Below are 19,201 nucleotides of genomic sequence, written 5' to 3'. Positions count from 1 at the left end.
TGTCCAGATGCTCAAACACTAGAGTCTCCTCCATCTCCGTTCGATTTGGTGGTGGATGACCAGCAACCCACCCTCATCGACGATGATGTGACGCAGTTGCCGTCAGGGCATCCAGTTGACCGGCGCATTGTGCGGGAGGAGGAGATGAGACAGGAGTTGGAAGAGGAAGTGGTGGATGATGAGGACACTGACCCGACCTGGACAGGGGGGATGTCAAGCGGGGAAAGTAGTGTGGATGTTGAGGCAGGTGCAGCACCAAAAAGGGTAGCTAGAGGCAGAGGCAGAGGTCAGCAGCTTAGGCGAAGCCAGGCCACACCCGGAATCTCCCAAGATGTTCCAGTTCGTACCCAGCCCCGAAAAACTCCCACCTCGAGGGCACGTTTCTCGAAGGTGTGGAGTTTTTTCAAGGAATGCGCCGAGGACAGATATAGTGTTGTCTGCACAATTTGCCTCTCGAAATTGATTAGGGGCTCTGAGAAGAGCAACCTGTCCACCACTTCAATGCGCCGTCATTTGGAATCCAAGCACTGGAATCAGTGGCAGGCAGCAACGGCAGGACAAAGGCCGCCTGCCGTTCACGCCACTGCCACTGCCTCTGCCTCTGCCACTGCCACTGCTGACTGTGCTGGCGATGCACTCCAGAGGACGAGCCAGGACACCACTTCATCTGCCTCCGCCACTTTGTTGACTTCTACCTCATCCTCCCCTGGTCCTGTCTTATCTCCTTCTCCTGCACCATCAAAGGCACCATCAGGCGTTTCTTTACAACAACCCACCATCTCTCAGACATTGGAGCGGCGGCAGAAATACACTGCTAACCACCCACACGCGCAAGCCTTGAACGCCAACATCGCTAAACTGCTGGCCCAGGAGATGTTGGCGTTCCGGCTTGTTGAAACTCCCGCCTTCCTGGACCTGATGGCAACTGCGGCACCTCGCTATGCCGTCCCTAGCCGTCACTACTTCTCCCGGTGTGCCGTCCCCGCCTTGCACCAGCACGTGTCACTCAACATCAGGCGGGCCCTTAGTTCCGCGCTTTGCACAAAGGTCCACTTGACCACCGACGCGTGGACAAGTGCATGCGGACAGGGACGCTACATTTCACTGACGGCACACTGGGTGAATGTAGTTGAGGCTGGGACTGCTTCCCAAACTGGCCCGGTGTACCTCGTCTCCCCGCCTAACATTCCTGGCAGGGACACGAGAAGAACACCCCCCTCCTCCTCCTCCTCTACCGCCTCCTCCTCCGCCACCGCCTCCTCCTCCGCCACCGCCTCCTCCTCCGCTGTTAGATTGACCCCAGCTACGAGTTGGAAACGTTGCAGCACTGGCGTTGGTAGACGTCAGCAGGCTGTGCTGAAGCTGATCAGCTTGGGGGACAGACAGCACACTGCCTCCGAGGTGAGGGATGCCCTCCTCGATGAGACGGCAATATGGTTTGAGCCGCTGCACCTGGGCCCAGGCATGGTCGTTTGTGATAACGGCCGGAACCTGGTAGCAGCTCTGGAGCTTGCCGGACTCCAACATGTTCCATGCCTGGCCCACGTCTTCAACCTAGTGGTGCAACGTTTCCTAAAGAGCTACCCCAATGTTCCAGAGCTACTGGTGAAAGTGCGGCGCATGTGCGCCCACTTTCGCAAGTCGACAGTAGCCGCTGCTAGCTTAAAATCTCTCCAGCAACGCCTGCATGTGCCACAACACCGGCTTTTGTGCGACGTCCCCACACGCTGGAACTCAACGTTTCAGATGTTGAATAGAGTGGTTGAGCAGCAGAGACCTTTGATGGAATACCAGCTACAAAACCCTAGGGTGCCACAAAGTCAGCTGCCTCAGTTTCACATCCATGAGTGGCCATGGATGAGAGACCTTTGTGACATCCTACGGGTCTTTGAGGAGTCCACAAGGAGGGTGAGCTCTGAGGATGCGATGGTGAGCCTTACAATCCCGCTCTTGTGTGTTCTGAGAGAATCCCTGATTGACATCAGGGATAACTCAGATCACACAGAGGAGTTAGGGATAGCATCCGATCCGTCACAGCTGGAGAGTAGGTCCACACATCTGTCCGCTTCACTGCGTTTAATGGAGGAGGAGGAGGAGGAGGAGGAGGAAGAAGAGTTGTCCGATGATGTGATGGTGATACAGGAGGCTTCCGGGCAACTTCGAATCGTCCCATTGTTGCAGCGCGGATGGGTAGACATGGAGGATGAGGAGGAAATGGAGATTGAACTTTCCGGTGGGGCCAGAGGAGTCATGCCAACTAACACTGTGGCAGACATGGCTGAGTTCATGTTGGGGTGCTTTACAACCGACAAGCGTATTGTCAAAATCATGGAGGACAACCAGTACTGGATCTTTGCTATCCTTGACCCCCGGTATAAAAACAACATCTCGTCTTTTATTCCGGTAGAGGGGAGGGCCAATCGCATCAATGCTTGCCACAGGCAATTGGTGCAGAATATGATGGAGATGTTTCCAGCATGTGACGTTGGCGGCAGGGAGGGCAGTTCCTCCAGTAGGCAACCAAGTTCTCACCGGTCCACACAAACGAGGGGCACACTGTCTAAGGTCTGGGACACCTTGATGGCACCCCCTCGCCAAAGTGCCGCCACGGAGGGTCCTAGTGTCACCAGGCGTGAGAAGTATAGGCGCATGTTGCGGGAATACCTTTCCGACCACAGCCCTGTCCTCTCCGACCCCTCTGCGCCCTACACGTATTGGGTGTCGAAGTTGGACCTGTGGCTTGAACTTGCCCTATATGCCTTGGAGGTGCTGTCCTGTCCTGCCGCCAGCGTCCTATCTGAGAGGGTGTTCAGTGCAGCCGGTGGCATCATCACTGACAAGCGCACCCGTCTGTCAGCTGAGAGTGCCGACCGGCTCACTTTGATAAAAATGAACCACCACTGGATAGAGCCTTCATTTTTGTGCCCACCTGTGTAAAGCACCCCAACATGAAACTCCATGTCTGTACTCAACCTCTCCAATTCCTCCGCATCCTCATACTCATCCACCATAAGCGTTGCACAATTCTGCTAATACTAGGCTCCCTCCAACATGATTTCCCCCAACTCTGCTGGTTAGAGGCTCCCTCCACCCTGATTTCCACCAACTCTGCTGGTTAGAGGCTCCCTCCACCCTGCTTTCCCACAACTCTGCTGGTTAGAGGCTCCTTCCACCATGAATTTGCCCAAACTGGGCTGTTTAGAGGCTCCCTCCACCATGAATTGGTCCAAACTGGGTTTTTTAGAGGCTCCCTCCACCATGAATTGGTCCAAACTGGGCTGGTTAGAGGCTCCCTCCACCATGAATTGGTCCAAACTGGGCTGGTTAGAGGCTCCCTCCACCATGAATTTGCCCAAACTGGGCTGGTTAGAGGCTCCCTCCACAATTAATTGGTCCAAACTGGGCTAATTAGAGGCTCCCTCCACCATGAATTGGTCCAAACTGGGTTTTTTAGAGGCTCCCTCCACCATGAATTTGCCCAAACTGGGCTGTTTAGAGGCTCCCTCCACCATGAATTGGTCCAAACTGGGCTGGTTAGAGGCTCCCTCCACCATGAATTTCCCAAAACTTGGCTGTTTAGAGGCTCCCTCCACCATTAATTGGTCCAAACTGGGCTGGTTAGAGGCTCCCTCCACCATGAATTTGCCCAAACTGGGGTGGTTAGAGGCTCCCTCCACCATTAATTGGTCCAAACTGGGCTGGTTAGAGGCTCCCTCCACAATTAATTGGTCCAAACTGGGCTAATTAGAGGCTCCCTCCACCATGAATTGGTCCAAACTGGGTTTTTTAGAGGCTCCCTCCACCATGAATTTGCCCAAACTGGGCTGTTTAGAGGCTCCCTCCACCATGAATTGGTCCAAACTGGGCTGGTTAGAGGCTCCCTCCACCATGAAATGGTCCAAACTGGGCTGGTTAGAGGCTCCCTCCACCATGAATTTCCCAAAACTTGGCTGTTTAGAGGCTCCCTCCACCATTAATTGGTCCAAACTGGGCTGGTTAGAGGCTCCCTCCACCATGAATTTGCCCAAACTGGGCTGTTTAGAGGCTCCCTCCACCATGAATTTGCCCAAACTGGGCTGGTTAGAGGCTCCCTCCACCATGAATTGGTCCAAACTGGGCTGGTTAGAGGCTCCCTCCACCATGAATTTGCCCAAACTGGGCTGTTTAGAGGCTCCCTCCACCATGAATTTGCCCAAACTGGGCTGGTTAGAGGCTCCCTCCACCATGAATTGGTCCAAACGGGTTTTTAGAGGCTCCCTTCACCATGAATTGGTCCAAACTTGGCTGTTTAGAGGCTCCCTCCACCATGAATTTGCCCAAACTGGGCTGTTTAGAGGCTCCCTCCACCATGAATTGGTCCAAACTGGGCTGGTTAGAGGCTCCCTCCACCATGAATTTCCCAAAACTTGGCTGTTTAGAGGCTCCCTCCACCATTAATTGGTCCAAACTGGGCTGGTTAGAGGCTCCCTCCACCATGAATTTGCCCAAACTGGGCTGTTTAGAGGCTCCCTCCACCATGAATTTGCCCAAACTGGGCTGGTTAGAGGCTCCCTCCACCATGAATTGGTCCAAACTGGGCTGGTTAGAGGCTCCCTCCACAATTAATTGGTCCAAACTGGGCTAATTAGAGGCTCCCTCCACCATGAATTGGTCCAAACTGGGTTTTTTAGAGGCTCCCTCCACCATGAATTTGCCCAAACTGGGCTGTTTAGAGGCTCCCTCCACCATGAATTGGTCCAAACTGGGCTGGTTAGAGGCTCCCTCCACCATGAATTTCCCAAAACTTGGCTGTTTAGAGGCTCCCTCCACCATTAATTGGTCCAAACTGGGCTGGTTAGAGGCTCCCTCCACCATGAATTTGCCCAAACTGGGGTGGTTAGAGGCTCCCTCCACCATTAATTGGTCCAAACTGGGCTGGTTAGAGGCTCCCTCCACAATTAATTGGTCCAAACTGGGCTAATTAGAGGCTCCCTCCACCATGAATTGGTCCAAACTGGGTTTTTTAGAGGCTCCCTCCACCATGAATTTGCCCAAACTGGGCTGTTTAGAGGCTCCCTCCACCATGAATTGGTCCAAACTGGGCTGGTTAGAGGCTCCCTCCACCATGAATTGGTCCAAACTGGGCTGGTTAGAGGCTCCCTCCACCATGAATTTCCCAAAACTTGGCTGTTTAGAGGCTCCCTCCACCATTAATTGGTCCAAACTGGGCTGGTTAGAGGCTCCCTCCACCATGAATTTGCCCAAACTGGGCTGTTTAGAGGCTCCCTCCACCATGAATTTGCCCAAACTGGGCTGGTTAGAGGCTCCCTCCACCATGAATTGGTCCAAACTGGGCTGGTTAGAGGCTCCCTCCACCATGAATTTGCCCAAACTGGGCTGTTTAGAGGCTCCCTCCACCATGAATTTGCCCAAACTGGGCTGGTTAGAGGCTCCCTCCACCATGAATTGGTCCAAACGGGTTTTTAGAGGCTCCCTTCACCATGAATTGGTCCAAACTTGGCTGTTTAGAGGCTCCCTCCACCATGAATTTGCCCAAACTGGGCTGTTTAGAGGCTCCCTCCACCATGAATTGGTCCAAACTGGGCTGGTTAGAGGCTCCCTCCACCATGAATTTCCCAAAACTTGGCTGTTTAGAGGCTCCCTCCACCATTAATTGGTCCAAACTGGGCTGGTTAGAGGCTCCCTCCACCATGAATTTGCCCAAACTGGGCTGTTTAGAGGCTCCCTCCACCATGAATTTGCCCAAACTGGGCTGGTTAGAGGCTCCCTCCACCATGAATTGGTCCAAACTGGGCTGGTTAGAGGCTCCCTCCACCATGAATTTGCCCAAACTGGGCTGTTTAGAGGCTCCCTCCACCATGAATTTGCCCAAACTGGGCTGGTTAGAGGCTCCCTCCACCATTAATTGGTCCAAACTGGGCTGGTTAGAGGCTCCCTCCACCATGAATTTGCCCAAACTGGGCTGTTTAGAGGCTCCCTCCACCATGAATTTGCCCAAACTGGGCTGGTTAGAGGCTCCCTCCACCATGAATTGGTCCAAACTGGGCTGGTTAGAGGCTCCCTCCACCATGAATTTGCCCAAACTGGGCTGTTTAGAGGCTCCCTCCACCATGAATTTGCCCAAACTGGGCTGGTTAGAGGCTCCCTCCACCATGAATTGGTCCAAACGGGTTTTTAGAGGCTCCCTTCACCATGAATTGGTCCAAACTTGGCTGGTTAGAGGCTCCCTCCACCATGAATTTGCCCAAACTGGGCTGTTTAGAGGCTCCCTCCACCATGAATTGGTCCAAACTGGGCTGGTTAGAGGCTCCCTCCACCATGAATTTCCCAAAACTTGGCTGTTTAGAGGCTCCCTCCACCATTAATTGGTCCAAACTGGGCTGGTTAGAGGCTCCCTCCACCATGAATTTGCCCAAACTGGGGTGGTTAGAGGCTCCCTCCACCATTAATTGGTCCAAACTGGGCTGGTTAGAGGCTCCCTCCACAATTAATTGGTCCAAACTGGGCTAATTAGAGGCTCCCTCCACCATGAATTGGTCCAAACTGGGTTTTTTAGAGGCTCCCTCCACCATGAATTTGCCCAAACTGGGCTGTTTAGAGGCTCCCTCCACCATGAATTGGTCCAAACTGGGCTGGTTAGAGGCTCCCTCCACCATGAATTGGTCCAAACTGGGCTGGTTAGAGGCTCCCTCCACCATGAATTTCCCAAAACTTGGCTGTTTAGAGGCTCCCTCCACCATTAATTGGTCCAAACTGGGCTGGTTAGAGGCTCCCTCCACCATGAATTTGCCCAAACTGGGCTGTTTAGAGGCTCCCTCCACCATGAATTTGCCCAAACTGGGCTGGTTAGAGGCTCCCTCCACCATGAATTGGTCCAAACTGGGCTGGTTAGAGGCTCCCTCCACCATGAATTTGCCCAAACTGGGCTGTTTAGAGGCTCCCTCCACCATGAATTTGCCCAAACTGGGCTGGTTAGAGGCTCCCTCCACCATGAATTGGTCCAAACTGGGCTGGTTAGAGGCTCCCTCCACCATGAATTTGCCCAAACTGGGCTGTTTAGAGGCTCCCTCCACCATGAATTTGCCCAAACTGGGCTGGTTAGAGGCTCCCTCCACCATGAATTGGTCCAAACGGGTTTTTAGAGGCTCCCTTCACCATGAATTGGTCCAAACTTGGCTGTTTAGAGGCTCCCTCCACCATGAATTGGTCCAAACTGGGGTGGTTAGAGGCTCCCTCCACCATGAATTTGCCCAAACTGGGCTGTTTAGAGGCTCCCTCCACCATGAATTGGTCCAAACTGGGTTTTTTAGAGGCTCCCTCCACCATGAATTGGTCCAAACTGGGCTGGTTAGAGGCTCCCTCCACCATGAATTGGTCCAAACTGGGGTGGTTAGAGGCTCCCTCCACCATTAATTGGTCCAAACTGGGCTGGTTAGAGGCTCCCTCCACCATTAATTGGTCCAAACTGGGCTGGTTAGAGGCTCCCTCCACCATGAATTTGCCCAAACTGGGCTGGTTAGAGGCTCCCTCCACCATGAATTGGTCCAAACTGGGGTTTTTAGAGGCTCCCTCCACCATGAATTGGTCCAAACTGGGGTTTTTAGAGTCTCCCTCCACCATGAATTGGTCCAAACTGGGGTTTTTAGAGGCTCCCTCCACCATGAATTTGCCCAAACTCTCCTAGTTAGAGGCTCAATCCACCCTGATTTTCAAAACAAATGTTGGTGCCAACCTCAACTTACTACAAGGGCCAAATTCACTGCTGGTGACAAGCTCTCCTCACTGCAAGTGCCAAATACACATGTTTCAAGGTGTTTTCCTACTGTCAGAGAGGTGGTATTGAGTGTGTAAAGTGTGTAGTTGTTAGGCTGTGATGTTGGGGTAATAGAGGGTCTTTGGTGTGTTAGATGCCCCCAGACATGCTTCCCCTGCTGTCCCAGTGTGATTCCAGAGGTGTTGGCATCATTTCCTGGGGTGTCATAGTGGACTTGGTGACCCTCCAGACACGGATTTGGGTTTCCCCCTTAACGAGTATCTGTTCCCCATAGACTATAATGGGGTTCGAAACCCGTTCGAACACACGAACATTGAGCGGCTGTTCGAATCGAATTTCGAACCTCGAACATTTTAGTGTTCGCTCATCTCTAATTATAAAGTGACAGCATGGACTGGTTAACCATCCCTGCCGTGTGCATAGAAGTTGTGTAGGCAGCAATCCCGGCTGCCACTGTAATAATGTAATAAATGGTAGCGGATGGGAGGTAAGTGATTCTCCCAACTGCTGGAGGAAGCAGGGGTCTAGACAGGTAGCAGACATGGTCCCCATTTGGACTGTGGTCTGTCACCTGCACTATCCTCTCAGCTGTCCTGCATTGATCTGATAGACCAGTTTGGGGTAAGGAGGGAGAGGACTGTGCAGCTGCACAGCTCTCTGACTGATCGAGAATAGCACCATATCAGCACGTCTCACCATAATTTAGCACACAAACAATTTATATATGGATAAATATGGATATATATATATATATATATATATATATATATATATATATATATATATATATATTAGCCTCCTATTCTCCCCTCCATTGAGTTCTGTGTGCGATGCTGGATAAGAAAAGCCAACGTCTATGTAAACAATGTGAACTATATTCTGTATATTCTGGTTGTCTGGTTCATTTTAAAAAATGTTGAATTTCAACATGGTAACTTTAGTAATATGTTATTATATACTAGCAAGATATGTCTCCCAAATGTACATCTAGATTTCCATCACAAAATCCTTTACTTATCTCCTCTTATGTTTCTTACCCGTCTGACCAGTAATCTTTTAAATGTTTTTTGGTGAGATCCACAACCCCATCAAACCACTGCCAAAAGGTAAAGTTTCTTTCCCGAAGTGGTTCCTAAAATAAAAGAACATATTATTTTAAAAACATTTTTTCCAATTATGTATTCTATATATGGACCTGCTCTAAATCAATGGCCAACTCACAGGATAAAACTGAGTCCAGATAATGTAAATGTACTTTCTGTATTTGCCTCAGTAATATGAAGTGAAAGGATGCATGCTGTGTTTTTTTTTGGATCCATTCCAAACTTCTCTATAATATTAGGGATGGAACTTCTGGACCTCAGTGTAAAAATTGCAAAGGCCCCCACCTACCATGCATCATTTACAGTATAATTCCAGTGTCACTATATGTGTTAGGGTCCATTCACATGAACCCATCGCACTAGACCGTTGATTGACAGCCCAGGTAGCTTCCTGAGACTACTGAGGCTGATCAGCGAATTCAGCGGAAGGGATCCATTATGTCACAGCTAGTGAGGAGTTTCACAAGAAGACAATGGAGCTGCAGACCCGGATGACACTGACGCAACAGGGGACAGGTGATTGTTTTTTCACCTTCCCCGGCCTATTTAAAAACTATTTATTTTGCCTGGACAGCCTCTTTAATTATTAAGCAGGCAGGTTACAGGGATATGTTTCTGACGTTACAATGCTACATCATGTTTTGATCTTCTGCCAATGTTTATTAGCTTCAATGTTTTTTTCAGTTATTTTTTCAGTTGCTTTAATTACTTTCTCGCTGTTTTATTTGCACTTCAGCTGGGAAACACGTCCTGGCATAATATTATACCTCATTGCTATTCTCTGGCAGGAGAAGAACGGAGACGTGCATTGTTTCCTTTAACTCATTAGCTGCCAGCGGTCACTGATAAACACATTTTTCATGGGCTATATTGCTTAAGGTCGGGACCCCAAGTGGCAGAAAAACCGCAATGTTTTTCTAGTCAATCCCATCCACACATTGCAGAAAAATACGCGCAGTAGAAATGCAGCACTTTCCAAAACCGTCACAGTTTTGGAAAAGACAGCATGTCAATTATACCTATGGAAATGCTGGCAGTTTGCCTGTAGGTATAATGGAAGAAGAAAGTCTGCAAGGAAACCTCTGCGGACATTCTGTGAAAAGTGCTACGGGAAAAACCAAAATACATTTCCACTGCACTTTTTTCTGCAGTGCTACCTGAGGCCTTATCCTTAGAGACAATAATCACATAAGGAGCCACACGGTGGCTCAGTGGTTAGCACTGCAGCCTTGCAGCACTGGAGTCCTGGTGTTCAAATCTTGCCAAGGGCAAAAAACCATCTGCAAGGAGTTTGTATGTTCTCCCTGTGTTTGCATGGGTTTCCATACCATATTCCAAAGACATACCCGTTTTCTTTCCATCCACTGGTCTTTCTCTTATTTGCTTCACCCTTTGGGGGTGCTGGATGTTTTTACTGCTGCTGATTGTCTCCAATCCCCCCGGAATAACAACAACCTCAGACCTCTATAGAAGGTGTGAGCAGTGGGTTGCTCGGTACACTGTTCATCGTATGAGCTGTAATATCACAGTACCTCAGTTAGTTCATTGATGGAATTGCCAAGAGTTGGGCCTCTATCTGACATGGATAGCCTACCTACCTGATAGCGTGAACAGAGCACGGACAAGGATGAATGGCTAGAAGCTAGTTTAGAAACCAATATACTTAGCATTTACAATATACTTGCATTTGTTTCACTTCTTTCCTGAGAATTCAAGCGCCAACAAACGCAATGCTGTCAACCCAAACATAGTGATCTGTCACATCTCAGTAATGGAGGACCAAAAACCAGCAGAACTGATGGAAGGGCCTTCAGCAAATATTCCAGTGCACAGTTTTGCCCTGTTTCTTTCAGCTATATCCATTTGTAGAGTTATTCTTAGCTATGTGACGTCCCGCTGATTTGTTAAAAACAGCAATAAAAAATCTGATGAACATTCATGCAATATTTACAGAATTTATTACCTTATTAAACTGGGCCCAGGACACTGTGCGTTCTTTTAGGTCATCGTAGCTAAGACAGTTGTCTCCAAAGATCTTCTGAGCAAGGAACCAAAAATGATCAGCTGAGAGTTCTTGTTTTGTTCCCACCTCAGACATGAATTTCATATTCAAGGTGTTACACATCTTTCTCCATGGCACTTTCTCTTCTACGTAGAAGGGGCGTCTTACCTGCCAGTGAAAAAAGTAGGTTATATAACAGTGATATCATTTTCAGATAATGTAACCAGAGCTGTACAATTGTGAACTACAATAAAATAAGATTTCATAATACAACATTACAATACACATTTATAAAATCTTCAGGTTTCTTGCTAAAAGCTAGCATGACCATAAGTATGATGAAAGTAGTGGTAAGGATATGAAGTGAGCTGGCAGAATGTGTGTAGTATGTTATTCTCATGTAGATAGTACAATCTTGGCATATACTGTGATTGCTCAGTTGTCTGTCCCATGAAGCAATCCCACTTCAGACAGAAGAGAGTAACATAACACCCATTGCATTGCATTGCATGCCGCCCAATATAAATATAAAATCTAACTTTACATTGTAAATTTGCTTTGCACTTACAATCTCAGAGAAGGCATTGTCCCACAGAATTGTGGCCTTAGCATTGTTGTCTTGATTTCCATGGACTATTACAACCACAGGCAAAGACAAGGCCTATGAGAAAAGAAAACACTACATTGTAAACTAGACATGGTAAGAGGATAATTCAGAGTAATAAAGATGTATTAACCCATTGTGTGCACATGGAGCCCGGACAGCAATATGTGGAGGACATATTACTCCATAGTCTGACTAGCACAGCCTTCTGTGCTGCTGTATAGGATTTATTGGGATCCATATGTATAGAGATAGTATTCTCAGGATTGATCCTTAGATTCATACATACAAAGTCTGATGGAGCAACTTTTGCTTTAATTTTAAACTAAAAGGCAGTCAGAAAAAAACTCCATATAAAATGTTGGGCATACAGACAGCGCCGAACCTCCCATGAGGCGACCTGAAGCAACCGCTTCCGGCGGCGCTATGCCAGGGCTCCGGGGAGGGCGGCATTTTGCTTACCTAAGCCAGTCCAGGACAAACTGTCCTGGACTGGCTTAGCATCACCGTCACCGAGCGGTGGATTGGGGAGGCCGCTTGGGGAGGCAGACAGCAGGTCCTCTCCATGCCTGCTCTCTGCCTGCTAATGCCGCTCCGCCCCCCTTTGCTCCGCCCCCCCTTCGCTCCGCCCCCTTCGCTCCGCCCCCCACCCCCACCTTTCTGTCGTCCGCCTCAGGCGGCAAAAAAGGCAGGTTCACCCCTGCATACAGATAAACACTAAAGTCTAGTACACGTCTATGGGGGCCGTATTATGGCTCATGTAACTGAAATGGAGCATAAGGGTATGTTCATAAGCAGAAATTTAAGGTGGATTTCTGCCTCAAACCCCTCTCCACTGGCCCTCTGGCTTTCCGTAGCAGAAAGCTGAAGCAGCACTGCGGCTTTATTTCAGTGTCTGGGGCTCATCCATGGAATGGCTTGCGCCATTTTTAGCATCCAGCTTTAATCACTATAGGCAGATTTGCGGCTTAGTGTAATGTTGATTTTGAAGGAAAATCCCTCTCTAAATAGGCACCAAATTACGCCATGTGAACAGACCCTAATACTGCTGTCTGTACCTTCTATTATTATTATTATTATTATTATTATTATTATTGAGACTAGTATTATTGTCATTATACTACAGCTACTAATAATAACCGGCAAGGGAATAACAATTGTGGTCACACCCTGGGCCCAAAGGGGTAGCGGCCCCCCGGCCACCTGGAGATGGACGGGGTCCTGCAGCTTCATGACAGCAGTGGTGGAAAGGTTGATTCCATGACTGCTATCTCTGCACTTATTTCTGCTGCCTATGGAGGTCACTATGCTGAACTAACCAAGGGGTATCATGGACCCCTCAGTAGATAACCCCTCTACAGGGGTATTCCAGTTACCTGCTATTGATGATCTAATATTTAGTAATATCAATAAGACAGGATTTCAGTTTTAGATTGGCAGAGGTCTGACTGTCAGGACCCCTGTAGATCAGCTGTTTTCCAGTGCAAGCAGCTCCCAGCATTGTTATATGCCAAGCACTGTGCAGTTGTGGATGTTATAGTTGTATCCCTGTCAAGTCTATGAGACACTACTGCAGCACCCAGCCACTATCCCTATATGCTATAGGGATGGGGTGGAGGCCCTGGTCGAAGTTTGCACCAGAGCCCACCATACTTTAGTTACAACACTGACAATACTAATAATATAAGTCATTATAATAAATAATGAGGGATGAAAGCTATAATGTTACCTGTATAATGTAAGTGCAGCCCCTGAAATTTATTTCAGCTGTAAACAATATGGCGCATTTCTCTTCTGTCACAGATTCGGATCCCTTTCTTTCACAGCGCTTTATCTTTTTCAACAACTGAAAATTGAAATACAAAAGTTAGTAAAAAGCAACTAAAAAATAGTAAAGAAGAATACGTGGACTTCATATAAAAAAAATAAGGGAACTCTAGTACATAGTACAGTAAACATTAGCAAAAAGTGTATAAATACTATACTATACAGAGACAATTGACATAGCAATGGCCACACAGATAACCTTAGGCTCAGGCCACAGCTTGCAGAAAATCTGCATTTTTTTTCTTGCATTTTTTTGTTGTGTTTTTTAGAGCCAAAGCCAAGAGTAATTTTAAGGCTAAGGCCCCACGTTGTGGATACGCAGCTTTTTTTTGTTGCAGATTTTGTTGCGTTTTTTTGAGAGAAGCCAAGTATGACTACAAAAGGAAAGGGAAATATATAGGAAACTCTCATACTTCTCCCTTCTACTCAATCCACTCCTGGCTTTGGCTCAAAAAACGCAGCAAAATCTGCAACAAAAAAAAAGCTGCGTTTCCACAATGGGGGGTCTCAGCCTAAAAGGAATAGGATATATAAAGAAATCCACTCCTGGCTTTGCCTACAAAAAATAGCAAAATCTGCAATAAAAGGGCAACTTTTCCACAACATGTGCCTAAGCATTATGATGGCTTTGCACATAGAGGTTTTTTTTTTAGAAAAACTTCTCTAAGGCTTGTTATACAGTCATTTGTAACCAAAGCCAAAGATGGATCCAGCAGGTAGAAAGAAGTTTATATTTTTCCATTCTAATGCCCATTCATCTTGGATTTACATCTAGCTTTAGCTAAAAAAAACTACATGAAAAACAATGAAGCTAAAGCCTGCATGTTGCAGAAATGCGGCTGCTGCGGAGACAAAGTGGAAAAATTGCTGCATTTTAATTTCAGCTGTGGAATCACCAGTGTTTTCATTATAGGGGAAGGGAAAAAGCAGAGAAAAAAAACGGCAAAGAAACTAATTGAAAAGTGCAGTGGAAAAAAAAGCAGTGCATTTTCACTGCGTTTTTTGGCACACATGATCACTTCTTAAGACAGACAACTTTCGCTAGGTTCACACCTGCGTTCGGGTCTCCTTTCTGTGCTTTCCGGCTTCTGCATGCAAGAAGACGGAAAGCAGAGACCGGGTCCGGCCGTGAGCGGCAGTGAGCGTTTTATGCTCTCCGCCGCCACGGCCGGACAGCTTTCTCACCCATTCAAATGAATGGGTGAGAAAGACTCCTGCAGGTTTTCGTATTCTGCCTCTGTTTTGTGCAGGAAACGGAAACCTGCAGAACGGACACCGGGCACCGATGTGAACGAGCCCTTTCCTGTAAATCCAAACCCCATTTCTTCTAAGCCCCTCCCCCTTGGTTTTCCTGCTTTTTGGGGGAAACTACATCAGAATTCTGAAATATTTTCAGTAGTAAAACCACTACCCTGGGTGTGAACCCCCTCTTAGTCTTGGACTACAAACAGACTTTTTGTAGAGAATTAACTACAGTGTATAGAAATAAAATATGCAAATGTAACACAAATACAAATGCAACTTTAAGCTGAGCCCACGAGTGGCAAGAAAAGATACCTCTAAAGTTGCAGATTTTGCTGCATTTTTTTCAGCCAAAGCCAAGAGTGGATCTAAAAGGATTAGAAAATAGAAAGGAAATGCTTATATTGTTACTTTCTGCTAAATCCACTCATGGCTTTGGCTTAAAAAAAAAACAACCATGGCAAAATCTGCAACAACAAATGCAGCTTTTCTGCGAACATGTAGCCTCATCCTTAAAGAAGACCTTTCATATCCTCAAGCACACACAATTTTATATACTGCTAGAAAGCCGACTGAATACACTGAATTCAGAACACTGTCAGCTTTCCCGTTATGTGCCCCCTGGCAAGAAATATCAGTGCTGTTACCGGTATCTCTTCACTGTCAGAAGGGCGTTGCTGACGGTCTAGCTGGGCTGTGAAGAACACCCCCCCACACCCAGTAGTACTGTCCATAGCCACGTACTGTCAGAGGAGGCCTTCCTTACCGCCCAGACATGACGCTAACCTGTGAGGAACACCCCCCCCTAAGAAACGCCCCTCTGACAGTACAAGGCTATGGACAGTGGGAAAGATTTATCATAAAGGGAATTTTTAAGATCAGTTTTGGTAGAGTCTGTTTTGTCAGACTTTGCGCCAAATTTAGTAACTGTCATTAAAATTCATTTTTGAGATTTTACTCAACATTCTACACCATCCATTCACCAGAATGGGATTGGAACAATGTGTGCCTTTTTTTAAAAATAACTTTCAGTTGACAAATCTGCAGTGACGACAGCTAGACAGGCTAACCATGACAACTTTCCCACCCACTTTTCAAAAGTGTATTGATTTTTGTAAACATGCAAAATGTTGCAAATTTTTGCTCAAATTAGCTCAAAACACCATAATTTTTGGGTGTACATTGTAATAATTTTCTGGAAAATCTGTACCATAACTGACTCTCCCTTTAAGAAACAGGTCCAGGATACTACATAGACATATACAGATAAATGCTATTGACCTGTACTCATGTGGATAAAATATTTTGGGTGTGATAGATAACTTTCTTATTAACTCCAGCACTTGTTTTTCTTTGGCTATCTTTCTCACCATTTGCTCGCTACACCCCCTCCCCTCTCTGTAGACTTCTAATGGCATCTGTGAGTCATGTGACCCAAATCTGTCTCAAGATAGACCTAGCAGAATTCTTAGTTTGATAGTTGGTTTAGCAAAGGGAGGCAAACACAGTTTGATAGGAGCATAAAGGAGCGCAAAAGAGCAGAAAGGAAATTTCTAATGTGATATAATACATACATTTATGCAAAGTTTGTTAAAAATGTTATTACCATTTAAAGGGGTGGTCACTAAAATGGCTTTAGTATTATGGCTCATATAAGGGGCTCCAAAAAATGATACCCCACCAATATGATATCCTCATGACCAAGCTCTTCATGAAACAACCACTTGAAGCACTGAGGGCATATTTCTATGTTATGCCATCAATGTTTGTCAAGCAATAGTTTTTCCAGACATGATGCCACTCTCCTTCATGTCCTATACTTGGTATTATATGCACCATATACATAAATTAGACTTAGCTTCACTACCAGACACATCACTTCGAGAAAAGTAGTATCATAAAGTTTTTGATCATTACAATGAATTAGTTGGACTTAATACCATGTTTTTAAACACTGCTCCACAGGTCCGGGTGGCTTGGGTGAACTCAAACACAGATTTTCCATTTTCTATTTCTCCAGCACCATCACTGGAATCAGAGACAAAGAATCAATTGTGAAATCGTTAAAAAAAACAACAACATTTTTTAGACTCCCTCACTAACCCGATGTTACCCTGGGAGGATAAGCAATGAAGGGGGGAAATTGACACTTTGACACTTATTGACACCTAATCTTTAGGACTGAAACCAGGACTTCTATATTTCCCAGAATAATTGTATCCTCCCTTTTGGCATCAATACCATATTAATAAATGTCATATTCATTCTTACTCTCAGTGGTTGAGTTATTGAAACCATCCAATTGGTGCTATAAAGAAAGGTTTTACTAGAGACTTTTTAATGGAAGGGAAGGCCATGAATCAAGTCGGTGGGGCAGGCTTATTAAGATTGGTGTGTTGTATGCCAGCCTTAATAAAGGGTCCAGGGAAGGAGAAAGCCTGTGATTTCTTCATAAATCACTTGGAAATTCCTTGCAGGATGGAAATCTATGTCAGTTAGGACCTGTCCAGAAAATGGGTATGAGTTAAAATGAATCTATTGGGTTGAGACATCCCCACCCCACTCTGCCCTCATTTTCACAATGTGGTGAATGTGGTACGGATTGGGGCTTGTGGCACATGTTTGGTGCATGAAAAGGCTTTGCCCCAAATGTGCACCACAATATCATCCCCCCAATGTCCCTACACAACCAAATAAAAGCTCCCTTTGTACTGACACATTTACACCTTCCTAAAAATGTTCCTGTCCTTGCCTTGTCTCCAAAGGAAATTCCCACTCAGGACCAAGAACTAAAGACCAGCAGGGACATGATACATGTCAGCATTCATTTTTAGTCAAATCTGAGCCTTTTGCCCCCCAATTTTTCCCACTCGACAACCCTTGAATTAGTTATACTAATATAAGAAGTTACTAGCCAACAATTGGGAATCAGATGAATATGGGATCTACCTGTTCCATAATCTGTAACATGCTCTGTTATTCAATATCATGGCATCTCTGTCGTTGCTGACATGTTTCATGCCCCATTTGCTTGAAAATCATTTTGCGCATGTGAATGACTGTAGTCATGAGTCATGACTATACTCACTTTATCTGCTCACTAGTACTAGCAGCGGGTACAAACAGCTCCTGAGCCCTTTTCTCCGTGATAATAGATGCCCTTATTATAGGCATTTTGTTGACACCAGAAAGGATTTTGGAGCCTAACATGAAGTTGACATTAGCTTGGAACTTGGTTTGTGTCTTCAATACTTGAGGTGGCTGCTTGTCAACTAGAAATGAACTATGGAAATGATTGAGAAATTGTCAGCATCAATTTACATCACACACAAAAGTCAATAATAATGAAGATTTTTTTTATGTTAAGGCCATATAATACTGTAGATAGGTGTATTGAGAAGATAGCCATACCTCTTAATAAGTGCACCAAAACCAGTGTTAATTTTATCGAAAAATTCCTGGGGCACCAATCTCTGATCTATCTCCTTGAGTTCTCTCATCATAGGATACAGCTCATTGTACACACCAAATATGAACTCCAGTCTGGAGAAAGAAACAACCAGGGACATTTAGGATTCATTGGGAGCCATGCAAACACTGATAGGTTATAGCTTTGTTATGGATTTAAGCCATAAAAACAGAAGAGAGTTAAATCTTTCAGGCTACGGCATCCATCGATCATCCATCCACGCCTTTACAAATACAATGATGATCCAGTTGACAGGAGGAGAAGAGCAGACTCTGGATATTCTCTCCTCGATACAATTAGAATAACATATCCTCCAAATTCAGATTCTAGATAAGTGTCTGGTTAGAGTGGCCATTCACATTAGCTGTATGTCTGACTAAATTGCCTATGTTAGCCGGGCTGACTGGCACTTTAATTTTCCAACAATGGCAGATGTTGGAGTAAATAATTTCATCATCCCAATGCATTGGTGCTTGGGGATATAAACCACCGCCAGCATTATCTGGTAGTGGTCTCCTAACCCTATTCTGTACATAGGTATGTTTCACCAAGCTAAGGATGCAGGTGTTTGGGTGAGTGAGAGCGATCAGTTAAATGACGTGTATTCTCTACCTTAAGGGACCATTCACATGGAGGAAACTGGTGAGGAATTTGGTGTGGATTTTCAGCGCTGAAAAAAAAGCCTCCCTTTGACTTCAATGGGTTCCTTTTTCTGCTAGCGGAATAAAAAGCTAGCAGAACCCATTGAAGTCAAGGGGAGGCTTTTTTTCAGTCAGAAATTCCACACCAAATTCCTCACCATTTTCCTCTGTTTGAATGGACCTTAACTATATTCATGGCTTGTTAGTGAATCTTTTCCTTGCCATCAGAATTCTTGCCATGTAACAAAAATGGAAGATTGCCAAGCACACGTTTCAGCCCCAGATTTATATTGTCTCTAACTTGCCCATTGATTTCTCCATTTTAAGTTCTGAATTTACCTGTCCTGCAATGGAAGCAAATTCTCATCAAACAGAGCTCCATTGCCAAACATTTGTTGTTGCCGTTTCCAGATATTGATTCTTTTAACCGTTTGTTCTTGAAGAGTTGACAACTGGGTTAATGATTCCTCCGTCACAAAAATCCATTTCTGCAGTGAAAATATTTCCAATGTGATTATTACATAAATGTTGAGTAATAA

At 46.0% G+C, this 19,201-nt stretch overlaps 1 protein-coding gene across 2 annotated transcripts in view; it reads right to left on the bottom strand.

Annotated features, from left to right (window-relative positions):
• Nucleotides 1-19,201, bottom strand: part of STAT6 (signal transducer and activator of transcription 6) — a 146,717-nt gene that overhangs the window by 36,960 nt on the left and 90,556 nt on the right. For both annotated transcript variants that reach the window (XM_075265738.1, XM_075265739.1), the window contains exons 6-13: nucleotides 19,002-19,150; nucleotides 17,964-18,095; nucleotides 17,641-17,835; nucleotides 16,493-16,580; nucleotides 13,213-13,329; nucleotides 11,448-11,540; nucleotides 10,841-11,047; nucleotides 8,812-8,906 (exon numbers count right to left, since the gene is read on the bottom strand). In XM_075265738.1, the coding sequence (XP_075121839.1) occupies nucleotides 8,812-8,906; nucleotides 10,841-11,047; nucleotides 11,448-11,540; nucleotides 13,213-13,329; nucleotides 16,493-16,580; nucleotides 17,641-17,835; nucleotides 17,964-18,095; nucleotides 19,002-19,150 (1,076 nt within the window). The remainder of the gene's footprint in view (nucleotides 1-8,811; nucleotides 8,907-10,840; nucleotides 11,048-11,447; nucleotides 11,541-13,212; nucleotides 13,330-16,492; nucleotides 16,581-17,640; nucleotides 17,836-17,963; nucleotides 18,096-19,001; nucleotides 19,151-19,201) is intronic.

Source organism: Leptodactylus fuscus, chromosome 2 (assembly GCF_031893055.1).
Source record: "Leptodactylus fuscus isolate aLepFus1 chromosome 2, aLepFus1.hap2, whole genome shotgun sequence".
Lineage (NCBI taxonomy): Eukaryota > Metazoa > Chordata > Amphibia > Anura > Leptodactylidae > Leptodactylus > Leptodactylus fuscus.
This window is presented reverse-complemented; position numbering and strand designations above follow the sequence as displayed.